Below are 24066 nucleotides of genomic sequence, written 5' to 3'. Positions count from 1 at the left end.
GGGGGGGGGGGGGGGGGACTGTCTCAGAGCGAACCCAGAAAGCCCTCCAGCTTGTCCTGATGATGGGTTTCCCTTCTCCTCACTAGAAGCCCTCAGAAGTAACAGCCCTCCTTCCTAAGCACTGTACCCTCATTCTTTCCTTTGCCTCATGGTGGGGGGATTAGCTCAGTTTTATAGATGACAAAAGTGAGGCTAAAGTCCCGTGTTCGGATCTTGCCATAAGTGAGTCTTTCCTCTCTTTTCTCACCTAGCAGTTCAGCTACCCTATAGAATTTGTCAGTCTGCATTACATTGCAGTTTTGAAAATCGAGGCTTAAACCAACCCTGATGAAAGGTCCATCTTCATGCCCATCACAGACTACATGAAAGAGCATCCTGAACGCTGCTGGACATTCCCCTTCCTCCTAGTCAGTCTGGGGTTTAGCATGTCATATTTCCCACGCTTGCCTCTCTTACTTTGTGCATCTTACCATTCTGTGCCATTCCTGTCTCCTAGTTGCTAGAAGAGATCTGTAATCTCGGAAGGGACCCCAAGTACATCTGCCAGAAACCATCCATTCAGAAGGCGGACGGCACCAGCTCAGCTACTCCGCAGAGAGCTAACCATGCTGCTGAGGAGGCCTCTAGTGAGGATGAGGAAGAAGAGGAGGTGCAGGCCATGCAGAGCTTTAACCCCCCTGCGCAGAGTGACAACGACTCGAATCAACAGTGAGTCTCTCCGGTCCCTTGGCCCTTTGCTCACTGGGCCACCTTTGTCTTCCCTTGGGAAGTGATTCGAAGGTCCCTCCCACCTCACCTGGTTGGTGAAAGCTGAGCCTCTACTCGATGAACGAGCCCATTGCAGGAGGACTTTGGGGCTCGCTCTTTGGGTCCTTGCTCTGTTCTTCTCCTAACCTGATAGTACTTTAAGCCGTTTTCCCTAAATCATAAGGGAGAACAGAGTGATCGGGAAGATCGGAGCCTGGCCTCGCAGCCTAGGAAGTCTTTCCGTTCTGGATGTGAGTTCAAATACTCCACCACACTGAATATTACTGAAACCTTTTCCCCTTTTGTTGGAATACGTTGGTAGGCTTTTCGGATCTCCCCTCCCTCCCCAACGTGGTTATCTCCAAGGCTAACTGGAGGCCCCTAATAACAGCCCACTCAGCTGGCGTGCTGAGGTAGGGAGGCCAGCTCTCCAGGACTACTAATTGTCTCTTGGCTAGCTTCAGCTGGCTTTATTGGCCAGCTCTTCTGGCCTCTCCCCCCCCCCCCCCCCCACTTCCTCCATCAGCTTCTCTTTGGGTCCTCATCTCATTGTAAGAGTAGGAGACAAGTGGATATGAAAGGGGGGGGTTGGGGTTGGGGTTGGGGTTAGGACTGACCCTAGGATTACTTTGCTAGAAAACCTGCTTCTTCCCCACCCATCTGAGCCCCTTCTCCACAGCTTAGTTCTGGAACAGTGCCCAGAGCAGTGAGGGGGGCAGAGTTGGGTTAAAGGGAGCACTCAAACTCTGGTCTTCCTTTATTGGATGCCAGCCGTCTGGCAACTCTGCCATGCTGCCTCTAGTTATATATTTATATTTTATTGCTGTGTGTGTGTGTGTGTGTTTTAAACCCTTACCTTCTGTCGATACTGTGTATTGGCTCCAAGGCAGAGGAGTGGTAAGGGTAGGCAAAGGGGTCAAGTGACCTGCCCAGGGTCACATGGCTGGGAAGTGTCTGAGGCTGGATTTGAACCTACGACCTCCCGTCTCTAGGCCTGGCTCTCCATCCACTGAGCCGTCCATCTGCTCCCCAGGCAGTTTTCTAAGTTCTGAGGATACAGTGAAAGGCAGGTGGTAGTGGTCTCTGCCTTTGAGCAGTTCCCAGTCTAGTGGGTGATGCCAACACATTATTGACAAGACAAATTGAAGAAGATATTCTCCCTCTCCACTGTGTGACTTCGCACTTCTCCATCTTTGATTTTCTCTTTTGATAATTGAGCGTATTACTGTTACCTTTGAAGTACGATCAAAATTCGTTCTGCCTGGTGCCTATTCCCCACACTTGTCCTGTAGGCACCTTCAATTAAATATGTCCAAGGCAACACCTCCTTTTCTCAGCCCATCCCATTCATTTCCAGGGGTTAAAGCCTCTGCCAGACCTTCCGCCCCTCTCCTTGGAAGTGTTGTCATCAGTCCTGCTTGCTTTCTCTGCTTCCTGATTCTTTGTGATTTCCCCCAGCTGCCCAAGTAACGGCCCCTGCCCAGCAGCTCTCCACAGCTCTCTTTGTTCTCCACGATCTGGATCTAACCCTAACCCTTTCCTGCCTCTTTTCCTCTTACTCCTCCTTAATGGACTTGCCGTTCTCACCAAGCTGTCCTTCATCCTCTGTTCCTTCTCCATCCCTTTATCCTGGCTGGTCCCCAGGTCCTCTTGGAGATCTCTCTCAGGCGATAACTCTTGTGGAATGCCTTTGACCATCTTCTCATTCTTTAGCCCTTTCTCTAGCTCGCCCTAAATTTTTCTTTTTTTTTTTAACCCTTGTACTTCGGTGTATTGTCTCATAGGTGGAAGATTGGTACGGGTGGGCAATGGGGGTCAAGTGACTTGTCCAGGGTCACACAGCTGGGAAGTGGCTGAGGCCGGGTTTGAACCTAGGACCTCCTGTCTCTAGGCCTGACTCTCATTCCACTGAGCTACCCAGCCCTAAATTTTAAAAGCAAGGCCCTGGGCTTGGGTGCTTGAGGTAAGAAATTCCCTGCCCTCCGGAGCCAACATCTGAATGGAGGATAAAGCTTACAGGGGCCCATAGCGGCCAATTACCAGCACTCGGGCTGTGTGAATGGGCCATACCTGGGACCAGCTGATGCTGCTTAGGTCCCTAGTTCACGATTTCAGAAGGAGGTGGGGTGGGGTGGGGCTTGGCAATGGGATAGAAAGTGGGAGAAAAAGGACTCTACCTTTCTAGGCTGGTTAGTTGATTAGGTAAGACTATGAGGATAGGCCACAGGGCAGTCGTGAAGTTAAAGGGACGAAACACTCGAGATGGAAGTCTCTTCCGTATCTAGATGGGAGGCCGGCCTGCCGATCTTACTTAAGTCAGGACGCACACGTAGGAGTCGTTTTCAGAGGTGCCAGGCGAAATAGTGTTTTCCTTAGCTGAGGGAATCTTTTGTCTCACCTTCCATCTTCCTAACCTGCCTGCCCCAGATGACCAGCTAGCTTAGCTCTTGTCTTCATTTCCCAGTTGTGAAAGATGTACTGAGACTTTGCATCCATTATTGGCCCTGGGTCCTAGATGTCACTTTGAATCTAGACTTTCAGAGTGCAGCAAATACATAAGTAGGACCCCTTTAGGATCCTCCAGCTTCTGGCCTCTTGTAGGTGGCAGAGAGCTGTGACTTTCTGGGCCTGTTTTCCCAAGTGTTGTTGGCAGGCCTGGAGCCTCAGATCAATTGCCAGCTCTTTCTTTAGCAACTCATGAGCTCTTTGAGTCACTGCTCCTTCCCTCCCATTGTGTCCTCTCCGAAAATCTGTGGAGAATGTTGGACAACCAATGGGCCCTTGTCCCTTTGGGACTCTTCACTGAGAGGTTGTCTGAAACAGATGAACCAGAATCCCGTGTTCTTGCTGTTTTCCCTCATTTCAGAGTTGGCCCTTGTCAGGACTATTGTCTGAGCCTCGGGCCTGCTGGGTTTTTTTAGCCTGAAAACCAACGCTCCTCTGGTGTTGAGGATTACGGGAAGGAACGGGCTTTTATTTTCTTCTTTTTGTTTTTTCTTTCATTTTAAAAATGATATTTTATCTGCCAAGAGCAATGAATGGTATAACCTGAAAGAGATTGAGTTGATGGAGGAGGGAGATGAGAACATTTTGTCAGCTGGTGGGAAGAAGGAAGAAGTTGTTGAACTAGCCATAGCCGACTGCTCTTGGCACTGTTAGACTGGCAAGCATGGCTATGGTTTTTGGTTGTTATTTGTTGATATCATTTTCCGACTATTTCCAGGCCCTGGTTAGTGGCCTCATTTAGGGCTTTTTCCAGTCACTTCATCTCTCTAGATCCCCCTTAGCATCTGAGGCCGTTTCCTAAGGCCCAGTGACTCTGCCTCTTCTCCGAGTCTGCCTTGACTCCGTTGCAGCTCTCTGCTTGTCCACCCCTTCTTTGCCTGTCTCCATTTTGCTGCAGGGATCCCCTCTTGCATGGGAATGCTTGATTCAGCCCAAAGATCAGAGATGAGCGAGCATTTTCTTTCAATTCTGAGGACCTGCTTCCAAAATGGGAAATGTGACTCCACTTACCTTGTTGGTTTATTTCTCTGCTTCCCTCCTACCTCAGTCTCCAAAGCTCTGGTCAACTTCAGGGAACGTCATACTGGAGATGGCCTCATCGATTGTTCATTGCTGCTCCCTCTTCCCGCATAGCTTTTCTTTTGTTCTGTTTCTTCCCACGCCCCAATCTTTACGTTGCTGCCCTTTGCCAGGCAGATGAGGTGGCTGCATGTTTTCTGTTCTGTGGGACAGTTAAAACAGCAAGCAGGTAAAGTAGGGGCCTACAATAAGGAAGCAGGGTGAGGTAGGGGGTGTTGGAGCCTTGGCTCCCTGTGTTGTGGGCCTTTGTGTCAGAAATACCGTCCAGTCTTCTTTACTTCCCATCTTCTCTCAAGACCTGAGGCTAAAACGTGTTGTGCGGTGGTATACTGGGGCGGGGCGGGGAGGGGGGGTTGCAGACCGTGCCAAGGGGTTATCCTGTTTCCTTGTTTTCCTGCATTGAAAGGGTTGCTTGGAATCTTTATTTTTCACTTTATTCCTAGTGATGAAATGGCCTTTCAAGTTGCTTTTGGAATACCTCTACAGTCCCTCTTTCTATTGTTTCTGAAGGGACTGTCTAGACCGGTGATGGGCAAACTACGGCCCACGGGCCAGATGGGGCCCCCTGAAATGTTCTTTCTGGCCGGGCGACGTTATTCCCAGTCTGACGGATACCATGAGTAGGACACAATAAGATGAAACCTCGAAAGAATTGCCTTAGAAACAGACTGACAAAGGCGCATTGCCTTCCCTTTAGCCCTTCTTGAAAAAGTTGGCCCATCGCTGGGCTAGATGAGTGTGTGTTTATGAACAGTCTTGGAATCTGGTTCTGTCTCCCCTTCACTCCACCTTCTTATCAGTGTTTGAAGTGTTTTCTTTACCCCTTTTCTAGGGTTGTTGGAACAGAAGAGCGGGTCCCCATCCCCCTCATGGATTACATCCTCAATGTGGTAAGCTGGCCCAGTATTGCTCCTGGAGGGGGTGGGGTGGGTGGGTAAAGCACAGCGAAGAAAGGAAGAGGACCTCCCCTGGCGTGCTCAGCACCCCTGATATTGGGAGGCGCAAAAGGCAGGAGGTATATTAAGGAAGTCGCTCCCACTTCTATTGGCTTCAATCAATCAGGTGCCATGTTCTGATAGTGAAGGAGTCGTTTCATTGAAGTTATGCCAGACCAGTGACTCCCAAACTCAAATGGCAGCTGTAGGAAATCCCTTCATCATTTGTTTTCTCATTCGTGAGCATTATTGGGGGTGGACCGAGGCATTCTGGGGTAGAAGACTTTCGTCTTGGTATCTGCCCAGCTTTCCTATTGTACTCTTAGCTTGACGTACTCTGGGGCAGCAGGGAGAAGACCAAAGGCTCCGTTTACTTGGCTTTCTTTTGGACGACACTGCCCTACTTTCCTTGGGGTTGCCATGAGGAAACGGATGGTCTTGGCATGGGATTAGCTGGAGTTATTCGGCAAGACCTTACCCACTCCGTTTCCAGGTGTGACTCTCCCTGCTTTTTTTTCTGCCTAGATGAAGTTTGTGGAATCCATTCTGAGCAATAACACCACAGATGACCATTGTCAGGAGTTCGTGAATCAGAAGGGGCTGCTGCCCCTCGTCACTATCCTGGGTCTCCCTAACCTGCCCATCGACTTTCCCACCTCAGCTGCCTGTCAGGCTGTGGCAGGGGTCTGCAAGTCCATACTGGTAAGGTTTACCAGAATGCTGCCCCGCCTGCCCTCCCACAGCCCCCGTGTTTCCTCCCTTTTCTCTCGAGCACTAGAATTGAAGCCCTGGTGCTGTTGATTGCCCGTCACGCTGTTATGCAATGAGAAGAAGTGTTGCATTTTTCCATTATGGCTTCCTTTGATGAATGTCTTGGGGTTTCCTGTGACGATGGTAAATGAAGTGGTTTAATGATGACCATTTCTGGCTTTCTCCGGTCTTTCTGAACCAAACCAACAGCCATTTGCTCTGGTGTTGGCGTCACTCTAGTTTCATTGTGCTTTTCTTTGTTTGCTCTTCTTTCCGCTTTCTTTCTGCTCTCCACTAGTTTCCCTGGCTTCCCAGCTCAGCAGATCAGGCAGATAAAGAGCACAACTACATTGTTTCAAGTCAGTTACCCAGATGGTGGCAATTTAAGTGACTCTTCACCCCCCGCCCCCCATTTTATCCTTTCTTCTGCTCTTGAGATTTGTTGGAAAATGTTCCAATTTCATTCAAAAGGAGAAATCTCTTTCGTGTTGTCCTTGGTACCGCTGCCTTTGTCGTCATGTGCCCAGTGGCCTTTCCTGACTGTCGTGTCCGTCTGGCATCATGCAACAGATTAGCACGTTAGAAAAATTGAAGGAACTTGGTGGAGAGGAAGTGAGGAAAGATAACAAAACAAAGTTACTGTAACCAGCTAGTCTACAAGGTGGGGGGGGGGGGGGGGAGGCGTCCAATTTATATTCCCAATTTTGGTGACTGATTTCATTCCCTCATAGGAAAGTTTTCAACCAGTAGATACGTTCTTGAAAGAAAAAAAAAAAAGGCCGGCTGTCGACAATCATGAGAAAATATTGTGAATCATGAGCACTTGAAACTGAGGCAGTTATGAGGGTTCAGCTTCTACATACCTGCCCCTCTAGTAGGCCGGGGTGCCAAAGAGACTGAAATAGTCCAAGCGGGAAGGACTGTTCCGGGATGTACAGGCTAGTTTACTATTCATCGAGCTTGGATTTAGTTTAGTCGTTTCTGGAAAACAGTTTGGGCTTATGTAAGAGAAGTGACTAAAGTAGTGATGGGCCTCCTTTTCAAAGAGGGGGCCAAAGGAAAGGAAGACTACTTTAGGCGGGCCAATGCAATGGATTTTAGGAATAATGTCCCAAGGGCTGGATAGAAGGGCCGCGTTTGGCCCGCGGGCCCCAGTCTGCCCAATCACTGGACGAAATTGTTCATTCTGTTTGACCTGGCAAAACCCCCGTCGTGCCTTCTGGGGTAGAGGGATACTTGGCAGGAGTAGAGCTCTCCTGTTTACTTTTTGTGTTTCAACAATAATAATAATAATAATAATAAAATAAGTGCTCCCACCCCCTAAGCAAAACCATGAAACAGAAAATAACCCTAAGAGGCAGTTAGCACCACGAGCTCTGAGGTTCCTGGCAAAGGTCATTTGAGATCAAGACCATCAATCCTGGGGATGATCTAGCCCAGCGATGGGCAAACTATTCCCCGCGAGCCAGAGCCAGGCCATACGTAGTTTGCCCATCACTGACATAGACTCCTTATTGTACAGCTGGTGGAGAGTTGACTTGTTTCACCTCTGAAAATTGAGGAGGAGGGAGGGAGAGAGCGAGAGCAAGGTCTCTTGGTCCCTTCGCATGTGGGGCAGCAGCCCTCTCCTTCACACGGAGAAGAAGCAAACGTGAACTCACAAAAGCGTCCAAAGTAATCAAGGCCCCAAATAGCAAATAGTATTTCACTCCAATGAGCTGGCTATATGGTCTGGGGCTCTGTTCTCTTTCTTGACTTAACCTTCAGGGCCTTTAGCAATGAGTAATCTTTGGTTTTTCTTTGGGGGAGAGAAGCAAACAGACTGTAAAAGATACTAGAATTACCTCATTCTTTACATGTGGACAGGACAAGCGAATGATGCAGTGTGACTTCTTGGACCAGCAAAGCCTGGTGGTCTTGCCATTTCCTCTTGAACAGAACTCTAGGAACCATGGTGGACCCATCCCATGTGGTCTCTGTGGTTCTCGCCACACCACCCGTCCACCATCCCACCACCCACCGCATTTTGGAGGGTGCCCTCACAGCAACACATCTGCCGTGTCCTGTCTGTTCTGGCCTTTCACGATTTTCCTTGTTAGTATTTTCTGTTGGGAGACATAGTATCGAGAAGGAAGAATATTGTATTCTGTCATCAAAATAGCATTTATAAGAACCCAGAACCCAAGGACCATTTCTGGTTCTAGAAGGTTCCATGAACAAACCCGCCTCCCTCCTTTGGAGAGAAGCGGAGGCTAAGATGCCAGGATGGCTTGTTTGGCTTCCTTACGTGGGAGGGTTGGGGAAGGAAGAGGTGGGAGCCAGTTTGTTTGCATATACGATCGTGATAGTAAAGCTGAAAGTGTTAGTAAAATATTGGAATCATTGAATTGTTTATTACAGACACTGTCCCATGAGCCCAAAGTCCTGCAGGAGGGCCTTCTGCAGCTGGACTCTATCCTCTCCTCTCTGGAACCACTGCACCGGCCGATCGAGGCCCCTGGCGGCTCTGTGCTTTTGCGAGAGCTGGCCTGTGCTGGCAATGTCGCAGACGCTACACTCTCTGCCCAGGCTACCCCCTTACTGCATGCCCTCACGGCTGCTCACGCCTACATCATGATGTTCGTGCACACTTGCAGGGTTGGCCAGGTAATGAGATTCTCTGAGGTGAACATGCTGTTTTGGATCACATGAGTACCTTCGGATCCCAGAAAAGGTTGCTTTCTTGAGAAACCAGCGTTTCTGCTTTCTTTTTAGCCGGTCCCTATAAAGAAAGTGAAATTGCCTTGAATTTGCTGAGGTTTTCTTATCTAGACAAAGGTCAGCCCCATTATCGGCTCCCGAGTTCCCTGGTTTCTCTCCATAGTGCTTCCTGTTTTGTATATCGGCATTTTTTTTCTGGTTCCATCACCTGTCGGTGACAGTGGGCTGGCTCAGATTCGTCCTTATCAGGGAGGGGACATGGGAAACATTTCTAACCTTCACTATTGGACCGTTTGCTTTTGAATCCGGTAACGGCTCTATGTGCCCTTTGGTATCCACCAGCTTTCCACAGATAACATTAGGCACCCACCCCCACCCCCATCCTAAATGGGAGCACAGGAAGTAGGGGATATGGGAGGCTTCCTTGATTCGGCCCACTCTCTGTTCTGTTCTACAGCGTAGATATTGGCGTGGCAGGGTACTAAGCTATTGATAATCTTCTTCCATTTCAAATTGGGAAATTGCGTGCCTATGGCTTAGCGCCATCTCGTTTCTTTGTTCCAGAGCGAGATCCGTGCTATCTCGGTGAACCAGTGGGGTTCCCAGTTGGGTCTGAGTGTCCTGAGCAAGCTGAGCCAGCTCTACTGTTCTCTCGTCTGGGAAAGCACAGTTCTACTCTCACTCTGTACCCCAAACAGGTAATTTGGGGCCGATTTCTCCCCCAAGCCTCTTTTGGTAAGCTAGGTCATAAAAATCCAATCTCGGGTCCTGCCTTTGACGCCTGGCTGAGTCATTTCACCTCAGCCGTACCTTTGGACCTGTAAAGTGGGAGAGGAGCCGCTTTGAACTCCAAGGTCCCTTCCAGCTCTAAAATCTATTATCACAGAAAGAGATTCTGGCCTGGGTGTCATCTTTGTACTTTTTCTGCCATCTCTGTCCCGAATGCACTCTATTAAGAATTGCTTTTGAAGTATAGCCTTGCCTACAGCTTCTTTCTGTTCCCGGTTCTCATTTCATCTGAGAGTGGCCACTCCCTGTGTGTCACCCGAGGTCCTCCAGTGGGCGCTTTCTTTGGGAGTTCTTGGTAGTAGTGCATTGGGATCGCAGCTTTTTCTTTGATAGAGCAGCTGCTTTTGACTCCTAAGAATAAACCAACTCTTTACTTGGATCCGGGCCTTGTAGAGCTACTCACTCGTCAGGTTTGTGGCTAAGAAGAGAGACAGACCTTTCTTTCATTTCTGGTGTGTTTTCAGCCTCCCTTCTGGGTGTGAGTTTGGACAGGCAGACATGCAGAAATTGGTCCCAAAGGAGGAGAAGGCAGCCGCTGCAACAACCTCTCACGGAACCAAGAGAACTGGTAACTCTCGAGAAGCTTGTCAATGAATGTTACACCATCTCCACCCCTGAATTCTGTTTTGTCCTAAGTAGAGTGAGTGTCGGCCATTATCAAACCTCCGGAGATGGGTTGACTGCCAGATTGTTGTTTTGTTTACTCAAGAGACCCTCTGTGTTAAGCAAAGCCCCTGCCCCTACTTAAAGTCCCCTGCTTGGTCTGGCGAGTCATCCATCGCATTCTCTCTCAAAACTAAGCCTTCACAACCCAATGTGCTTCTTTGGCTTTCATTGCCAAGAAGAATCAAGCCTAATACAGTGCCCCGGTGTCATGACAGCAGTTTACTCTCGGCCCCTCTTGCGATATTTGTCTCCGTGGTCTTGCTGGCACTAGATCCCCCCCGAGTTTTGTAGCCTGTCTGGGTTTCGGGAGAACTTGTAGAATGTCTTGTTAGAAGTGGGTGACTTTAAGGCTCTTCACCTGGAGTTGCCGGGGCCAGTCGAATCCCCCATCTACCTCCATAGATGTTCTGCCCCTGCGTTAAATGTAAGAACGGCCGGCCGACGTTACCGTCTGTTCTTCCTCTGCACCTCAGAGGATCGTTCTTGTTACTTGGTGACACCTCTTTGTCTTTCTGATTTGGGTGCTGCCCCTTTTCATTTAGAATCCACGTGTGTCACCCTAGCCATGTTTGTGGGAGGCCAAAAGACCCGAGGAGCCAGAGGGACTCTGGCCGTCCTGATCCTTGTTTCCCTGTTTTGATATGTGCAGAAGGAGAAAGTGATGGGACAACCGCCACAGTGGAGGCTTCAGCCCAGGGCTTACTGGAAGGCATTGGCCTGGATGGTGACACCTTGGCTCCCATGGAAACTGATGAGCCCAGTAGTTCAGACCCCAAGGGCAAGTCTAAGATTACCCCTGCCATGGCTGCGAGGATCAAACAGATCAAGCCCTTGCTGTCTGGTGAGTGGCTGAGATGCTGGGATGTGCCCCAGGCTTGCCTTCCATCTTTTTTTCTCTGTAAAGTTAATACTTGCTACCAGCTCCCACGCCCTTACCTGTGCGTGGCGTTCCTTTGGAATAGAGAAGTATTTGGCCAAAAAAAAACAAGCCACGAGGAACACGCAGACACTAGACGGGGGTGTCTGCTTCTTCCCCGTGTCTCTTCGAAGACCACAGAGGGTCCCCAACAAGAGCTCATTAGTTTGGCTCTTCCAGAATTGGTTCTCTAGATGGTACTTTAAATTGGAGGTGGACCATTTGCCTCCCCAATCATGTAGACTAGTCAAACGAACCCCCCATGGTCAAGCAGTGAACATTTCTGAAGACCTGCTGAGTGCCAGGCATACAGTGAAAACCCAAACTTGTTCCGTGCCCTGGGAGAGCTCTAATTCGAATGTGAGAGGCAACATGGAGCCAAGACAACGTGCAGTGGCAATCCCTGAGGAATGGCTCTAGCAATGGTGAGGGAGGGAGGCGGGGGAGTAAGATCTGGTGGGGCCTCCTGCAGAAAGTGAGATCTTGGCCCCCCTACTCAAAGGAGGCTGAAACGGAGAGCATTTCGGCCTTGGGAGATGGAGTGTCTTGTCTATGTGGGTGGAACATCCAGTGTCACTGGATGGAAGTGGATGGAAGAAAGAAGACTAGAAAGGAAGGAGGAGGGGGCTGGGTAATGAAGGGCTCTGAATGCCAAACAGTTTGTTTGGGGGGTTTTATTTGATCTGGTGGCCCTAGGGGGAGCCTCTAGAGTTTACTAGGAAGGATCCGCGCTTTCGGGAAAATCACCTTGTTGGACTAGAATGGGGAAGAGTTGGCCTAAGGCAGTCAGACCCACCAACAGACTGTGGCAATAGTCTAGGTGGGAGAAGCTGAAGGCCTTTGAAGGCAAGGGGTGGCAGTGTGACAGACGGGGGCGTCTTTGCGACGTGCTGCAAAAATGAATTTAAAGAGTTGTTCTGTAGGGTGAACCACCCAGAACTGATGCCTGATTGGCTCTGTGGGATGAGTGTGAGTAAGGAGTCCTGGTCACATGACAATCTGGATGTCTGGGTCGCTTGTGACACCCTGAAAAATGGCAGGCAAATGGGGGGTGGGAGTGGCAGCGAAGGAGCTCTGCTTTGAATAGATCCATTGAGTTGGTAATATCTATGCGATATCCCATTTGACATGTCACAAGGGCAGTTGATGATGTGGGAGGTCGGGCCTAGATAAATAGTTCTGAGAACTATCTTGTGTAGAGATGATAAGGAACCCATTGGCAAGATACTCTGGCGAGAGAAGTAAAGGCTTATGGTGGGCAGCTATGTTGAGCAGAGGAAACCCAGGAGAGCGCTGTGGGTAGGCCGTGGGGGTGGGGGAGTATCATCTATTCTGGAATGGGCACGTTCTCAGGATGTTTCTAGAATGTCGGATGTGCTGATGACTAGCCCAAACTTTGGTCCTTCCAAATCTTGGTGCCTCCAAGTAGCTCATGCTTTACTTCCTTGCTATTGACCTGTGTGCCTGCAGCAACCCCCAGCGGCACGGAGGCGTGCCTATTTGCCTGTTGTCGCTGGATCCCTGGAGCCTTGGAGTGCTTCAGAATCGACTCAGTTCAATTCTTCTTTCCAGCCTCCTCGCGGTTAGGCCGAGCTCTTGCTGAGCTTTTTGGACTTCTCGTTAAGCTCTGTGTGGGATCTCCTGTCCGGCAGCGGAGAAGTCACCATGCAACCAGTACTACCACAGCACCAACTCCTGCAGCCAGGTCAACAGCCTCTGCTCTCACCAAACTCCTCACCAAGGGCTTGTCCTGGCAGCCCCCGCCATACACACCTACTCCCAGGTTCAGGTGAGGTATCCCCAGAGGCCACTCGAACCTAGCACCGGGGACCGCTCCCTTCTGCAGTGAGAAGCTCATTGGTTTCTGTTGAATCTCAAAAGACCATCCTGTGGTCTCAACTGCCCCTAACTTCCCGGTCCCTCTGTATAAAGAAAGGTAGCCTTGGCCCAACTGTTCTCGGAGCTCCTTCCGACGTGTGTTCTGTGATCTCGAGGAATGGGTTGCAAGCTCCGGAGCTGTCTTTTCTTTAGGCTCTTCTGCCTGCCTCCTTCGCTACCCTATGGATGGCTTAGAGAAGTGGCCCTTACCGGAGAAAAGCGATTTTTTTTCTGTGCTATCTGTTAGGCCATGCTCAGATGGGACCCATTTGGGGCTGTTTGTGCCCCTTTCTCTTCTACAGGCTGACTTTCTTCATCTGCTCAGTCGGCTTCACCTCCCCTATGCTGTTCGACGAGAGGAAGTACCCGTACCACCTCATGCTACAAAAATTCCTCTGCTCTGGGGGCCACAATGCTCTTTTTGAGTAAGGACAACCCCATATCCACTCCACCTTGAAGGGACAAAGCTATCCAGCCTTCAGGTCCCCTAACGCAGGTCACTATGGTTTGGGGGCGGGGTGGTGTAAGCTGAAAACTCAGCCATTTGGTTTCCATGAGCCCCATCTTCCTCTATTCCTGATGAAAGGAAGTAAGTAGTGATTGTTGGCACCTTTGGCGCTTTGAGATGAAGTGCTAGGCGGAGAGGGATTTCCCGTGCCCTCCCCTGAATAGCGTTCCGTTCATTAAGCCAAGAGCTCTTCGCCTTTTTCCAGATGGGTGGCCCCTGGGGTAGGGAGGCATAGAAGTCTGTAACCCCCTTCTCAGGATAACGTTGTGAAGTACATAAAACAGAATACTCGGGCTTACCCAAGAAGCGAGATGGGGCTTTCAGAAGTACTCGTTTTCTTGGACCCCAGATTAAGAGTCTCTCCTTTATGTGTTTGATCTCCGTTCTCACTCCCCCGTTGAAGAAAGCCCCAAATCGAAACTCTGGGACCCTGTCATTTCGACACAAAAAAGTGCCCACATTGTACCCTCCACAGTGAGATAGTCGTGTGTGCCAGTACAGGAATTGAATTGTTACCCTCCCTTCCCACTGAGGCTTGGACATGCTCCTTCCTTGCCTTTCCTTTTCCCTACTTAGAACTTTCAACTGGGCTCTCTCCATGGGAGGCAAAGTTCCTGTTTCTGAGGGCCTTGAGCACCCTGACCTGCCAGATGGCACGGGAGAGTTCCTAGACGCCTGGCTCATGCTGGTAGAGAAGATGGTGAACCCAACCACTGTGCTGGAGTCCCCTCACTCTCTACCAGCCAAGCTTCCTGGGGGCCAAAGCCACCCCCAGTTCAGTGCCCTGAGATTCCTTGTCGTTACTCAGAAGGTGAGTGACCTTTATCCCAGGAGGATTTCATAACCAGGTCTGCTCTCTCTACTCTGCCTTCAAATGATGGACTTCTGGGGCACGGGGCCCATAGGAAGGGACTCAAAGCTGCATCTTTATTATCACTTTCGACTTTTTTTAATTTTAAATCCTTAACTTCTGTGTATTGACTTATAGGTGGAAGAGTGGTCAGGGTGGGCAATGGGGGTCAAGTGACTTGCCCAGGGTCACACGGCTGGGAAGTGTCTGAGGCCGGATTTGAACCTAGGACCTCCCGTCTCTAGGCCTGGCTCTCAATCCACTGAGCTACCCAGCTGCCCCCACTTTCGACATTTTATTCAGTGCTCAGGTTGGGTTAAATTCTTGCTGTCTGTGTAGTTTATTTTCTTTAAAAACCCTCCCCTTCCATTGTAGATTCAGTACTAAATATTGGTTCCAGGCAGAAGAGCAATAAGCTAGGCAATGGAGGTTAAGTGACTTGCTCAAGACCACGCAGCTATGATGTGTCTTGATTCCCGATTCAAACCAAGGACCTCCTATCTCAAGGTCTGGCTCTCAATGCACTGAGCCACCTAGTTGTGCCACCCCAACCAAGTCTGGTAGCATTTCCTTTTAGATTCTTTTTCCTTGCTAGTCATCAGTCTCTACCTTGATCCCCCGTCTTGAACAAATCAAGCAATTCAAGATCCATTGTTTGACGACGTACGCCACACTCGGGACATGGGATCAGTTCCTCCTAGATCCAAGAATGTTTTTTAGTTCAGAATTGTAGTCCCCAGGCCCGCTAAACTTTTGGCTTCCTTCCATGGGCAACGAGAATGAGAAGTCTGTGTGTATGTCTGTCTGTCTGTCTGTCTGTCTGTCTGTCTCTCTCTCTCTCTCTCTCTCTCTCTCTCTCTCTGGATTCTACTTTGTTCCACAATTGTTTGGCTTGGGGGGAAAAAATAGAATATGACTAGACAGTTATAAGGGCTCCACTTAGGTTGCTATCTGCCTCAACACCTGGGCTCTGGCCCCTTTTAGCCTCAGGGGTTTCCGTGGTTATATTGGGTGTGTTGGTGAAGGGCACTTACCTGACCCCTGGGAGCCCCTTACAGGCAGCCTTCACCTGCATCAAGAATCTGTGGAACCGGAAGCCTCTAAAAGTGTATGGTGGGCGCATGGCCGAATCAATGCTGGCAATCCTGTGTCACATCCTCCGTGGGGAACCTGTCATCCGAGAGCGACTGAGCAAGGATAAGGAAGGGACCCGAGGAGAAGAAGAAGCAGGGCAAGAGGAGAGTGGCTCTCGCCGTGACCCTCAGGTCAACCAGCAGCAGCTCCAGCAGGTAAGGTGCACCGTGCCCTGCGATGGTGCTGGAAGGCCCAGAAGCACCGCTTCCCCCGATTTCAGTAGGCTGAGCCATTATCACAATACGTAAGCTCCTTCCTAATGCTTTTAAAACTACGGAGCCTTCGGGTGTCCTTCCTGTAGCCCTTCGTTTCCTGCACAATGATCTAAACTAGGCAAGAATCCATGAGAAAGAGGTGTGTGGTGGGCTGGTTCACTGCTTGTAGGAAGAGTGACCATCCACTCCATGTCATTTAAATAAAGGCTGCCTCTCCCAGTGGCTCACTCCCCTCCAGCCTTCCAACTGAGGGAGACAGCATTGGTTTTCTTCAAAAGCCTAGCTTTTAGGTAGCTGACAGCCACAGGCTCCGTTGTTAAAGAGTACCTGATAACGCTTAGATAGAGCGGTGAGATTTACCAGAGAGCAAGAAGAAAGGCCGTCATCCCGGGAACTCTGGCGCTTGTCCCCATCACCTAGCTGTGTCGAACTTGCCTTCTCTGGGAATGAGAATATTTGGATGAGGTGATCTGTGCAGCTCTGGCATCCCTGGCGCCCTATGGTGCCAGGGCAGGTTCTTCTCTGCTCTAGTGGGGCTTGAAGAGGTCTTTCTCCTTCCAGCTAATGGATATGGGCTTCACAAGAGAGCATGCCATGGAGGCCTTATTGAATACCAGCACCATGGAACAAGCTACAGAGTATCTCTTGACCCACCCGCCCCCACTCATGGGAGGAGTTGTCCGGGTGAGTTGGGTATGGGCTTCTTCAACTAACTTTGCCCTCAGCCGCCTTCTAGTTGCTTTTCTAAAGGAGTCCTTGGCTTTGAGGTCGAGAGGGACATCAGCACTAACTGACTCTTTAATTTCAATATCTGTCCTCCAGTGTATTCTAGATCAATGATAGCAAACCTTTTAGGGACCAAGTGCCCAAATTGCAAGCCTCATGCCCTGCTGCATGTGAGCCACCCATTTACCCCAGACAGGGGAAGGAGGAAAGTACTCCCATTGGGTTGCTGAGCAGAAGGGTGGGTGATGAGAGAAATATCCTCAGGCACTAGCGGAGAGGGGGATTGGAGCAGCCCCCTCTCCCATGTGTGCCATAGGTTCACCGGCACGTTCTAGATCATTCCAAGGAGAAGCCAAGTCTATTGCTTTTGGCCCCATGCTAGGGCCCTGGTCCTCATTTTGTTTTGCCTTATAAGGGTGGCAGGGTAGCCTCCTACCAATTTCCTCGTTCTGCTCTTCCAGGACTAGAACTTTCTACCTCCCGTGCCGTGTCTGGGGTGTTTCCCCGCCTGTGATCGTTCACAGGCGTCCAATATTCTTGTGATGTATTTGGGCGTTCGAAAGATTAGAGAAGTAGCCTCTGAATCAGGGATCACCTAGGTCTTTGCAATGTTTTTCATTGCTTTAGGATCTCAGCATGTCAGAAGAGGACCAGATGATGAGAGCCATTGCCATGTCTCTGGGACAGGACATCCCAATGGATCAGAGAGCAGAGTCCCCCGAGGTAATTTTAAAGCCAAAGTTATTTTCCCTCAGGGAAACCCACCTAGGAGACAGGAGCACTTGCTCATGCCAGCCTCACTCCCGTTGGCCTCTAGGTTGCCCGCTGACAAAGCAGGAACAGCGGAGCCAAACTCTAGTGAATCCCTTACTCTCTGACCCCCTAACTTGTCCTCATCTTCTTTGACTTCTAGGAAGCTGCCTGTAGGAAGGAGGAAGAAGAGCGGAAAGCCCGGGAAAAGCAGGAAGAAGAAGAGGCCAAGTGCCTAGAGAAGTTTCAGGATGCTGAGCCCCTGGAGCAGGAGGAGCTCCACAGTTTCACAGACACCATGTTGCCGGGCTGCTTCCATCTCCTTGATGAGCTGCCAGATACTGTGTATCGTGTCTGCGACTTGATCATGACTGCCATTAAACGCAATGGGGCTGATTACCGGGACATGATTCTGAAGCAAGTGGTCAATCAGGTGAACATGCCCTGTTGCAGATGCTGGGACTAGCCTTTTCCTGCCGGCTGAAGGACCTGTCCTCCTTAAGGATCTCCGTCGCCTCCAGACTCCAGCTTCTTACCCATAATCCTCTTAGGCAGAACACCCTCATTAGTCCTTCACAATCTACACACTTAACAGTAGGGTAACCAGCATGTCTCCATCCTGTCCTGTCTCTTCTTCTCCCCCCACCCCTGCCCCCCAATACCGCTTAGATAGATCATTCCCACCAAATGGCTGTCTGAAAGACTTCTTTTGCACTTGGGAGACAGCTCTCCATGTTGGTCTGCAAACAGTGCTGATAGGTCCCTCTTTGGAAGGTTTACAAGTTTACTCCCATGGAGCTGAACAAAGCAAGGCCTCTAATCTCTCTATGCCTCTCTCCCCACCTATTCTCTAGGCTAAACCTACCCCTTCTTCAACTCATCAGGCTTCTTCTTAAACTTTAGTGTCCTGAATAGATAAATACTATTCTCTAGATGAGTCTTGACAAGGAGAGAGTACAGCGGCCCTCTCACCTTCGTAGTCCAGAAGGCCCGAGTCATGTTCATGCCACCTTGTTGGACTTCCATATCACACCCCCCCCCCCCCCCTTGCCATTGAACTTGTACTCTGACCCATCATGCAGATTAACCGTCTGCTGTCTGGTCTTAAGCCCATCTCATGTTTCTGAAGCCTAATTTTTTTTGTTCCTCCTTTATCCCTTGTGAATTTAGGCCCAGTGCTCTATATCGTTGAGGTCCTGACTCTTATCACTCAGGGTGATCCTTCATTCTCCCAGCTTTGGAGTCACGGCTTCGGGTCAGTGACCCGCAGGGCTCCGGGGCGCTCTCTTGGACGGCCCCTTCTTCAGGCTGTCCCGCCAGGTGGCCTGCATCTCTCCATCTCCTCCCCAAGCAGAATGCATTAGACTAGACAGAAGGCTCCGCTGCCATGTAGGCCGCCTCTGGGGCCACGACACGTTCCCCAGCCCCGGCTCTTCTGCTAGTTAAGCCGGCTGGTCCCAAGAGGGGCCTCCTTCAGGGACGTTCCCAGCACTCAGAAGCCCAACTTCCTGGCCCGGAGCTCCCAGGCGCTCTGTTCTCTTCCCTCTGCGGGAAACCGCGACTCCGTCTACCCTTCTCGGGCTCCCCTTTTCCCTGATCTTTCCCCAAAGGCCACTCGAGTGGGCTCGAGCTCTCCTCCGCTGCTCTCTTCCTCTCTCCCCATTCACTGGGGCATCGACTGCGTTTCTCTTTGGTCACGTCCGGGCCAAAGGTCATTCGTTCCCCTCCTCGGCTCTCGAGTCTGGGCATCGTGACTCACAGCCCTTCTCGCATTCTTGGCACCCCAACCCCCCCTCCTCGACCCCGACTGTTAGCCGTGCGGGCCTTCTCTTCCCTGGCCTACCTCAGAGCATCCTGGTCTCTTGGCTTCTGGAAACCTGTCTTCTGCCCATCTTTCAAACATCTCCATTTACAGAGTTAGGACGACCCATTTGATTTGCAAAACATTCTGATTTTGGTGGTTAGTGCAATGAACTAGAACCTGCCTCCTTCAGAGGAGCTCCCTTCAGCCTTCCTTTTATTCCTTGGAGCTCCTCAGAGAAACTTGGTAATTAAGTGCATTTGAGTCGTTTTTTTCAGAGTGATGGTGTGGAGGTGTCTTAATGACTAAAATCTAGAGCATATGATAGGAAAGAATGGGGTTTCTTTGCCTGGAGCCCACCCTCTCCAGCAGTCACCACCACACCCCATAGCTGGTACTCTCTTGCCTTTTTGCAGACTAGCCATAACATGCAGCTCTACAAACATGTACCTCATGGCTTTTCCCCTCTCCAGGTCTGGGAAGCAGCTGATGTTTTGATCAAAGCGGCTCTTCCTCTGACAACTAGTGACACCAAAACAGTCTCTGAATGGATCAGTCAGATGGTCACACTTCCCCAGGCCTCAAACTTGGCTACTAGAATCTTGTTGCTGACGTTACTGTTTGAGGTAAGCTTGTGTTGTGTTCATCTAAGGCGTAACAGTCACAAATTCGGGGCGCTTTAGAGTACTGAGGTAGAAACGGTCCATCACATTCCCTCCTGTCTACTCCGTCATTTCATTATTGCTTTTGCCAACTCAGGAATTGAAACTCCCTTGTGCTCGAGTGGTCGAATCTAGCGGCATCCTCAACGTCCTCATCAAACTTCTGGAAGTGGTCCAGCCGTGCCTTCAGGCTGCCAAAGAGCAGAAGGAGATCCACACCCCAAAGTAAGTGACTGACGCCAATTGCCATGATCTGTTTTCGACAGGCCTTTTCAATTGAGTGATCTCTTAGTTAGGGAATGACGAGTCTCCAGAGTGTGTGGGCCTTCCACAGTTCTTTTAGGTGTGGTCTACTTCCTCCCTTTTCAGATGGATCACACCAGTGCTGCTCCTCATTGACTTCTATGAGAAGACGGCCATCTCTTCGAAGAGGAGAGCCCAGATGAACAAGGTAAGCGGAGGTTGGTGAGGTGGTGGCCCTTGAGAAAGGAGAGAGGGTTTGGGTCATTGGTGAGAAGAGAAGGTGAAATCGTTATCTAGTGATCTCCGTCACATTTGCTTGTAGGGGAGAGAGAACCTCCGTTTTGTCTTGCATGGTTTCTCTGAAAGGTTTAATATGCTTCCTGGAGTTTTTCGAAATAGACATTGCCATTACCTGAGACACAGCCTCTGGAGTGACAGTTCTTTTTTCCAGAAGAACCAGTTGGTTGTGTGTCTCTCTCCTCCCCTCTTGGATGGGCCTGGCGTTCCGGAGGGAACCTTTCTAGGCCCTCTCGGAGAGAGAAAATAAACCTCCCCTTTTGCCCACTAGTACCTGCAGGCCAACAATAACAATTGGCGCTGGTTCGATGATCGCTCTGGGCGCTGGTGCAGCTACAGCGCGAGCAACAATAGCACCATCGATGCTGCCTGGAAAGCTGGTGAGACAAGCGTCCGCTTCACAGCTGGGCGGCGGCGATATACTGTGCAGTTCACCACGATGGTTCAGGTGGGTGTGGACGCCTTTTCTCTTACCCTCACAACCTCCTCCCCTTCCCCATTCTTGCTGAAGTCCAATACTTCCACTAGCAGAAGGGTTTAGAGAGGTTTGGTGAGACAGGCTTTAGCACGGACAATGTCTCTTCAGCACTAAGCTGAAGCACTTTAAAGTGATCTGGGAGCAGAGTCATCATCACTGGAGGATAGGCCAAGCTTTCTGGAATCAGAGACAGCCACCATATAAGCCTTAGAATGAGCTTTGTTGTTCTTGGCCTCTTTGGAGGTGGTGAGACTGCCTTCTTTTTGAATGCTTCCAGCATGCCTGTGACATGGTGCACGGACACAGCAGAAGCGAGATTCTGCCCACCTCCTAATTTTCATTTGTTCAGTGATGCCTTCCATTTTAACATACAGGTCAATGAAGAAACTGGGAACCGTCGCCCTGTGATGCTAACTCTCTTGCGTGTGCCAAGGCTTAACAAGAACCCCAAAGATGGCAACGAGCAGGAACTGGACAAGACCTTGGATGAAACCAAAGAAGTTGATACCAAGACGGCTGAGGAGAAATCCTCCAGTGGTACGGACCTCTGCGTCCTCCCCTGGTTTGTCTGGGGGGTGCTGGGAAAGCCCAATAAGCTAGTCCTCCCTGGTTGTTTTTTAGTCCATTTGGTTCATTTGTTCCTTTGCGTGCTTTGGAAGCCATGTCATTGGACATTAACCTGGCTGGAAGATGTCGTGTTTGTGCTGTCTTTGTCCCAGAGAATCGAAGCCAACTTGGGAGTCTTTTTAACCTAATTCTCCTGTCTCCTTTTTCTCAGAATGCCCCTTGGCTCCTGAGAGTCCAACCCTCGAGAAGGAACTGGTTGCTGAGGAGGCCCAGCTAGGGGAGATCCTGATCCAGGGCCTCACCGAGGAGATGGTGACCGTTCTAATCAGGGCCTGTGTGAGCATGCTAGGTGTTCCCGTGGACCCGGACACACTGCATGCCACTCTGCGCCTCTGCCTACGGCTCACCCGAGACCACAAGTACGCCCTGATGTTTGCTGAGCTCAAGAGCACCCGCATGATCCTTAACTTGACCCAGAGCTCAGGCTTCAATGGGTTTACCCCACTGGTTACCCTACTCTTGAGGCACATCATTGAGGACCCATGTACTCTACAGCATACCATGGAAAAGGTATGTGGCCAGCTTTTCTCTGCCATTCTTATCCTTCCAGATTTGACCACCCCATTTGCAGCTCTTCTCTTCTAGGGCAACTTAACCGATTTCTTTTAGTAACAAATTTCCACATGAGTTTTCTGAAGTTCTGTGATCCAAATTGTCTCTCTCCCTCCTCCCACCTGACCAGCGGTCGTGTAAACGTATTTCCGTATTATTCGTTGTCGCGAGTGAATAATCTTACACAACCAAAACCCTCAAACAAATGGCCAAACAGACCAGTGATGAATCTTATGCTTCCATCTAACAGATGTTTTTAGATGCCCTTTGTGTCTTCCCATGTGATCGAGTACAAGTACTCAAATGAGGGGCTCATCGCCCAGCTCTGCTGGGCACTCTTCGTATGGCCCGTGGTCCGCTCCTGACCACTGTCATTTTCTCTACCACCACCCCCTGCAAAGGAAGGCATCGAATGGTAGCTGAGATGTTTGGGGGCATCTTTGAAGAGTGCCTCGTAGCGAGTCTTCATTGAACAAATCCTCATTGAGTTCCTCTTGACCTTCCCTGTTGGTGGTCCAGGAGTCCTCTGAGTGGGCATCAACCTAGTTTTTCTACCTCGTGACTCCCCTTCTAGGTCGTGCGATCTGCAGCTACAAGTGGGGCAGGAAGCACCACATCTGGGGTGGTTTCTGGCAGCCTCGGCTCTCGAGAGATCAACTATATCCTCCGTGTACTTGGGCCAGCCGCCTGTCGGAATCCGGACATCTTCACTGAGGTGGCAAATGGCTGTATTCGAATTGCTCTTCCAGCCCCTCGAGGCTCAGGAACCGGTGAGTCTCCCGACCCTTTCAATGTGCAGTGAACGCGAATGCCTCTTGCTTATCTCCATGTTTTCGGTTCAGGCCTCACCTGAGAGAGGTGAGACGTGGTGTGGCTCCTTTTGGAATTTTTCATTTAGCTGGTGAATAAATTACGCAGCAGCTGGCACTGAGCTGTTTTGGCCTTTCTTCAAATGGTTTGGAGTAGTAGAGGAAGGCATTATTGAGCAGATAGGCCTCTCGAACGTAAGACTCGATCTAACCCTAACCTGGAGAAGTCGAAATGAAGCCTGCATGGTGGGGAGAGGCCCAGAAGAGAGAGCCCTGTCTACACCTGGAGGTGGGCGTTTCTAATGGAAGGGTTAGAAGAGCATGGAGCCATCTGTAATGTCAGAATGCACGGCTTCTACCATTTATACTTCTGTCACTGTGGGCCTTCCAGATCTCAAGAAATGGGGAAGTTGGGACCAGATCCCTCTCTCGGCTCTTAAGTCTCCATCATCATCTGTATGAGTAATAGTGAGCAGTTAGGCTTTGGCCAGGTGGGACGTTGAGTCGAGTTGGGTCCTAGGGCCAAGCACTACAGGTGGTCTCCTCCCAAGTCATTTGTATTCTATATGAAGAAGGTGCGGAAGCCTGAATTTCAATCCAACCCTTGCACTCGTGTTCTTCGCCGTCCTACCATTCCGCCTCCCCGAGTCCTAAGTCAGGTTGGTCTCCATCGAGAGCCGGACCTCTTCTGTGTACCGCCATCTTGGGATTCCCCTAGCTTAGGAGTGCTTTATCTCTGCCGGATTAGAGAGAGCCTGGCAATAAAGAGAACTTAGCCCTGCAAACTCCGCCAGCTTCCCTTGAGGCTCCAGCCTTCACCGGTGGGTCATCAGTGGGTCGTGGGCTCGTGGTCTGTGCTGACCAAGAAACTTGTATTTCTGTCCCCTGCTTTGGCTCAGCATCAGATGATGAATTCGAGAACTTGAGAATCAAAGGTCCCAACGCTGTGCAGTTGGTGAAGACGACCCCTGTCAAGCCCTCTGCTCTGCCTCTCATTCCCGACACCATCAAGGAGGTGATTTATGACATGCTTAATGCCTTGGCCGCCTACCATGCTCCAGACGAAGGTATGTGGCTTACCAAACAGTGGGGAAGATTGCATGGGACCAAGAAAGCCCCTTCTCACGTGGAGCCTGGGCCACACTAGGGAGCACGTTTGTAGATTGTCTCAAACCTTTGGTTCCCGTCCCCCAGTTACGCAGACACATTTAATTTCTGACCTGTGTAAGTCGACTTGTAAGCTTACCAAAATGCCAGGCACAGCCCAGGAGACATCATAATGTTGGGTGAGAGCTGTGGAAAAGGAGACCCTGAATTACGGCTTAAACACTTTTACATCTAATCTGCCCTCTGCTTCTCATCTGATGACTTGTGACAATGCCATGGGCCTGGCAGCCATGTCCTGGACAAAGCAGCCAAGCAAGCTGAACTGTAGCACAGGGGTGGGG

At 50.3% G+C, this 24066-nt stretch overlaps 1 protein-coding gene across 1 annotated transcript in view; it reads left to right on the top strand.

Annotated features, from left to right (window-relative positions):
- LOC123253589 (E3 ubiquitin-protein ligase HUWE1) overlaps nt 1-24066 on the top strand; it is a 98921-nt gene that overhangs the window by 44843 nt on the left and 30012 nt on the right. The window contains exons 21-42 of the mRNA XM_044682757.1: nt 497-708; nt 5165-5222; nt 5793-5969; nt 8418-8663; nt 9282-9415; nt 9971-10074; nt 10822-11013; nt 12661-12877; nt 13269-13391; nt 14051-14285; nt 15383-15613; nt 16235-16357; nt 17027-17122; nt 17313-17582; nt 19424-19576; nt 19710-19837; nt 19982-20063; nt 20424-20600; nt 21005-21164; nt 21409-21767; nt 22384-22579; nt 23518-23685. Of these exons, the coding sequence (XP_044538692.1) occupies nt 497-708; nt 5165-5222; nt 5793-5969; nt 8418-8663; nt 9282-9415; nt 9971-10074; nt 10822-11013; nt 12661-12877; nt 13269-13391; nt 14051-14285; nt 15383-15613; nt 16235-16357; nt 17027-17122; nt 17313-17582; nt 19424-19576; nt 19710-19837; nt 19982-20063; nt 20424-20600; nt 21005-21164; nt 21409-21767; nt 22384-22579; nt 23518-23685 (3841 nt within the window). The remainder of the gene's footprint in view (nt 1-496; nt 709-5164; nt 5223-5792; nt 5970-8417; nt 8664-9281; nt 9416-9970; nt 10075-10821; nt 11014-12660; nt 12878-13268; nt 13392-14050; nt 14286-15382; nt 15614-16234; nt 16358-17026; nt 17123-17312; nt 17583-19423; nt 19577-19709; nt 19838-19981; nt 20064-20423; nt 20601-21004; nt 21165-21408; nt 21768-22383; nt 22580-23517; nt 23686-24066) is intronic.

This window comes from Gracilinanus agilis, chromosome X (genome assembly GCF_016433145.1).
Source record: "Gracilinanus agilis isolate LMUSP501 chromosome X, AgileGrace, whole genome shotgun sequence".
Lineage (NCBI taxonomy): Eukaryota > Metazoa > Chordata > Mammalia > Didelphimorphia > Didelphidae > Gracilinanus > Gracilinanus agilis.
This window is presented reverse-complemented; position numbering and strand designations above follow the sequence as displayed.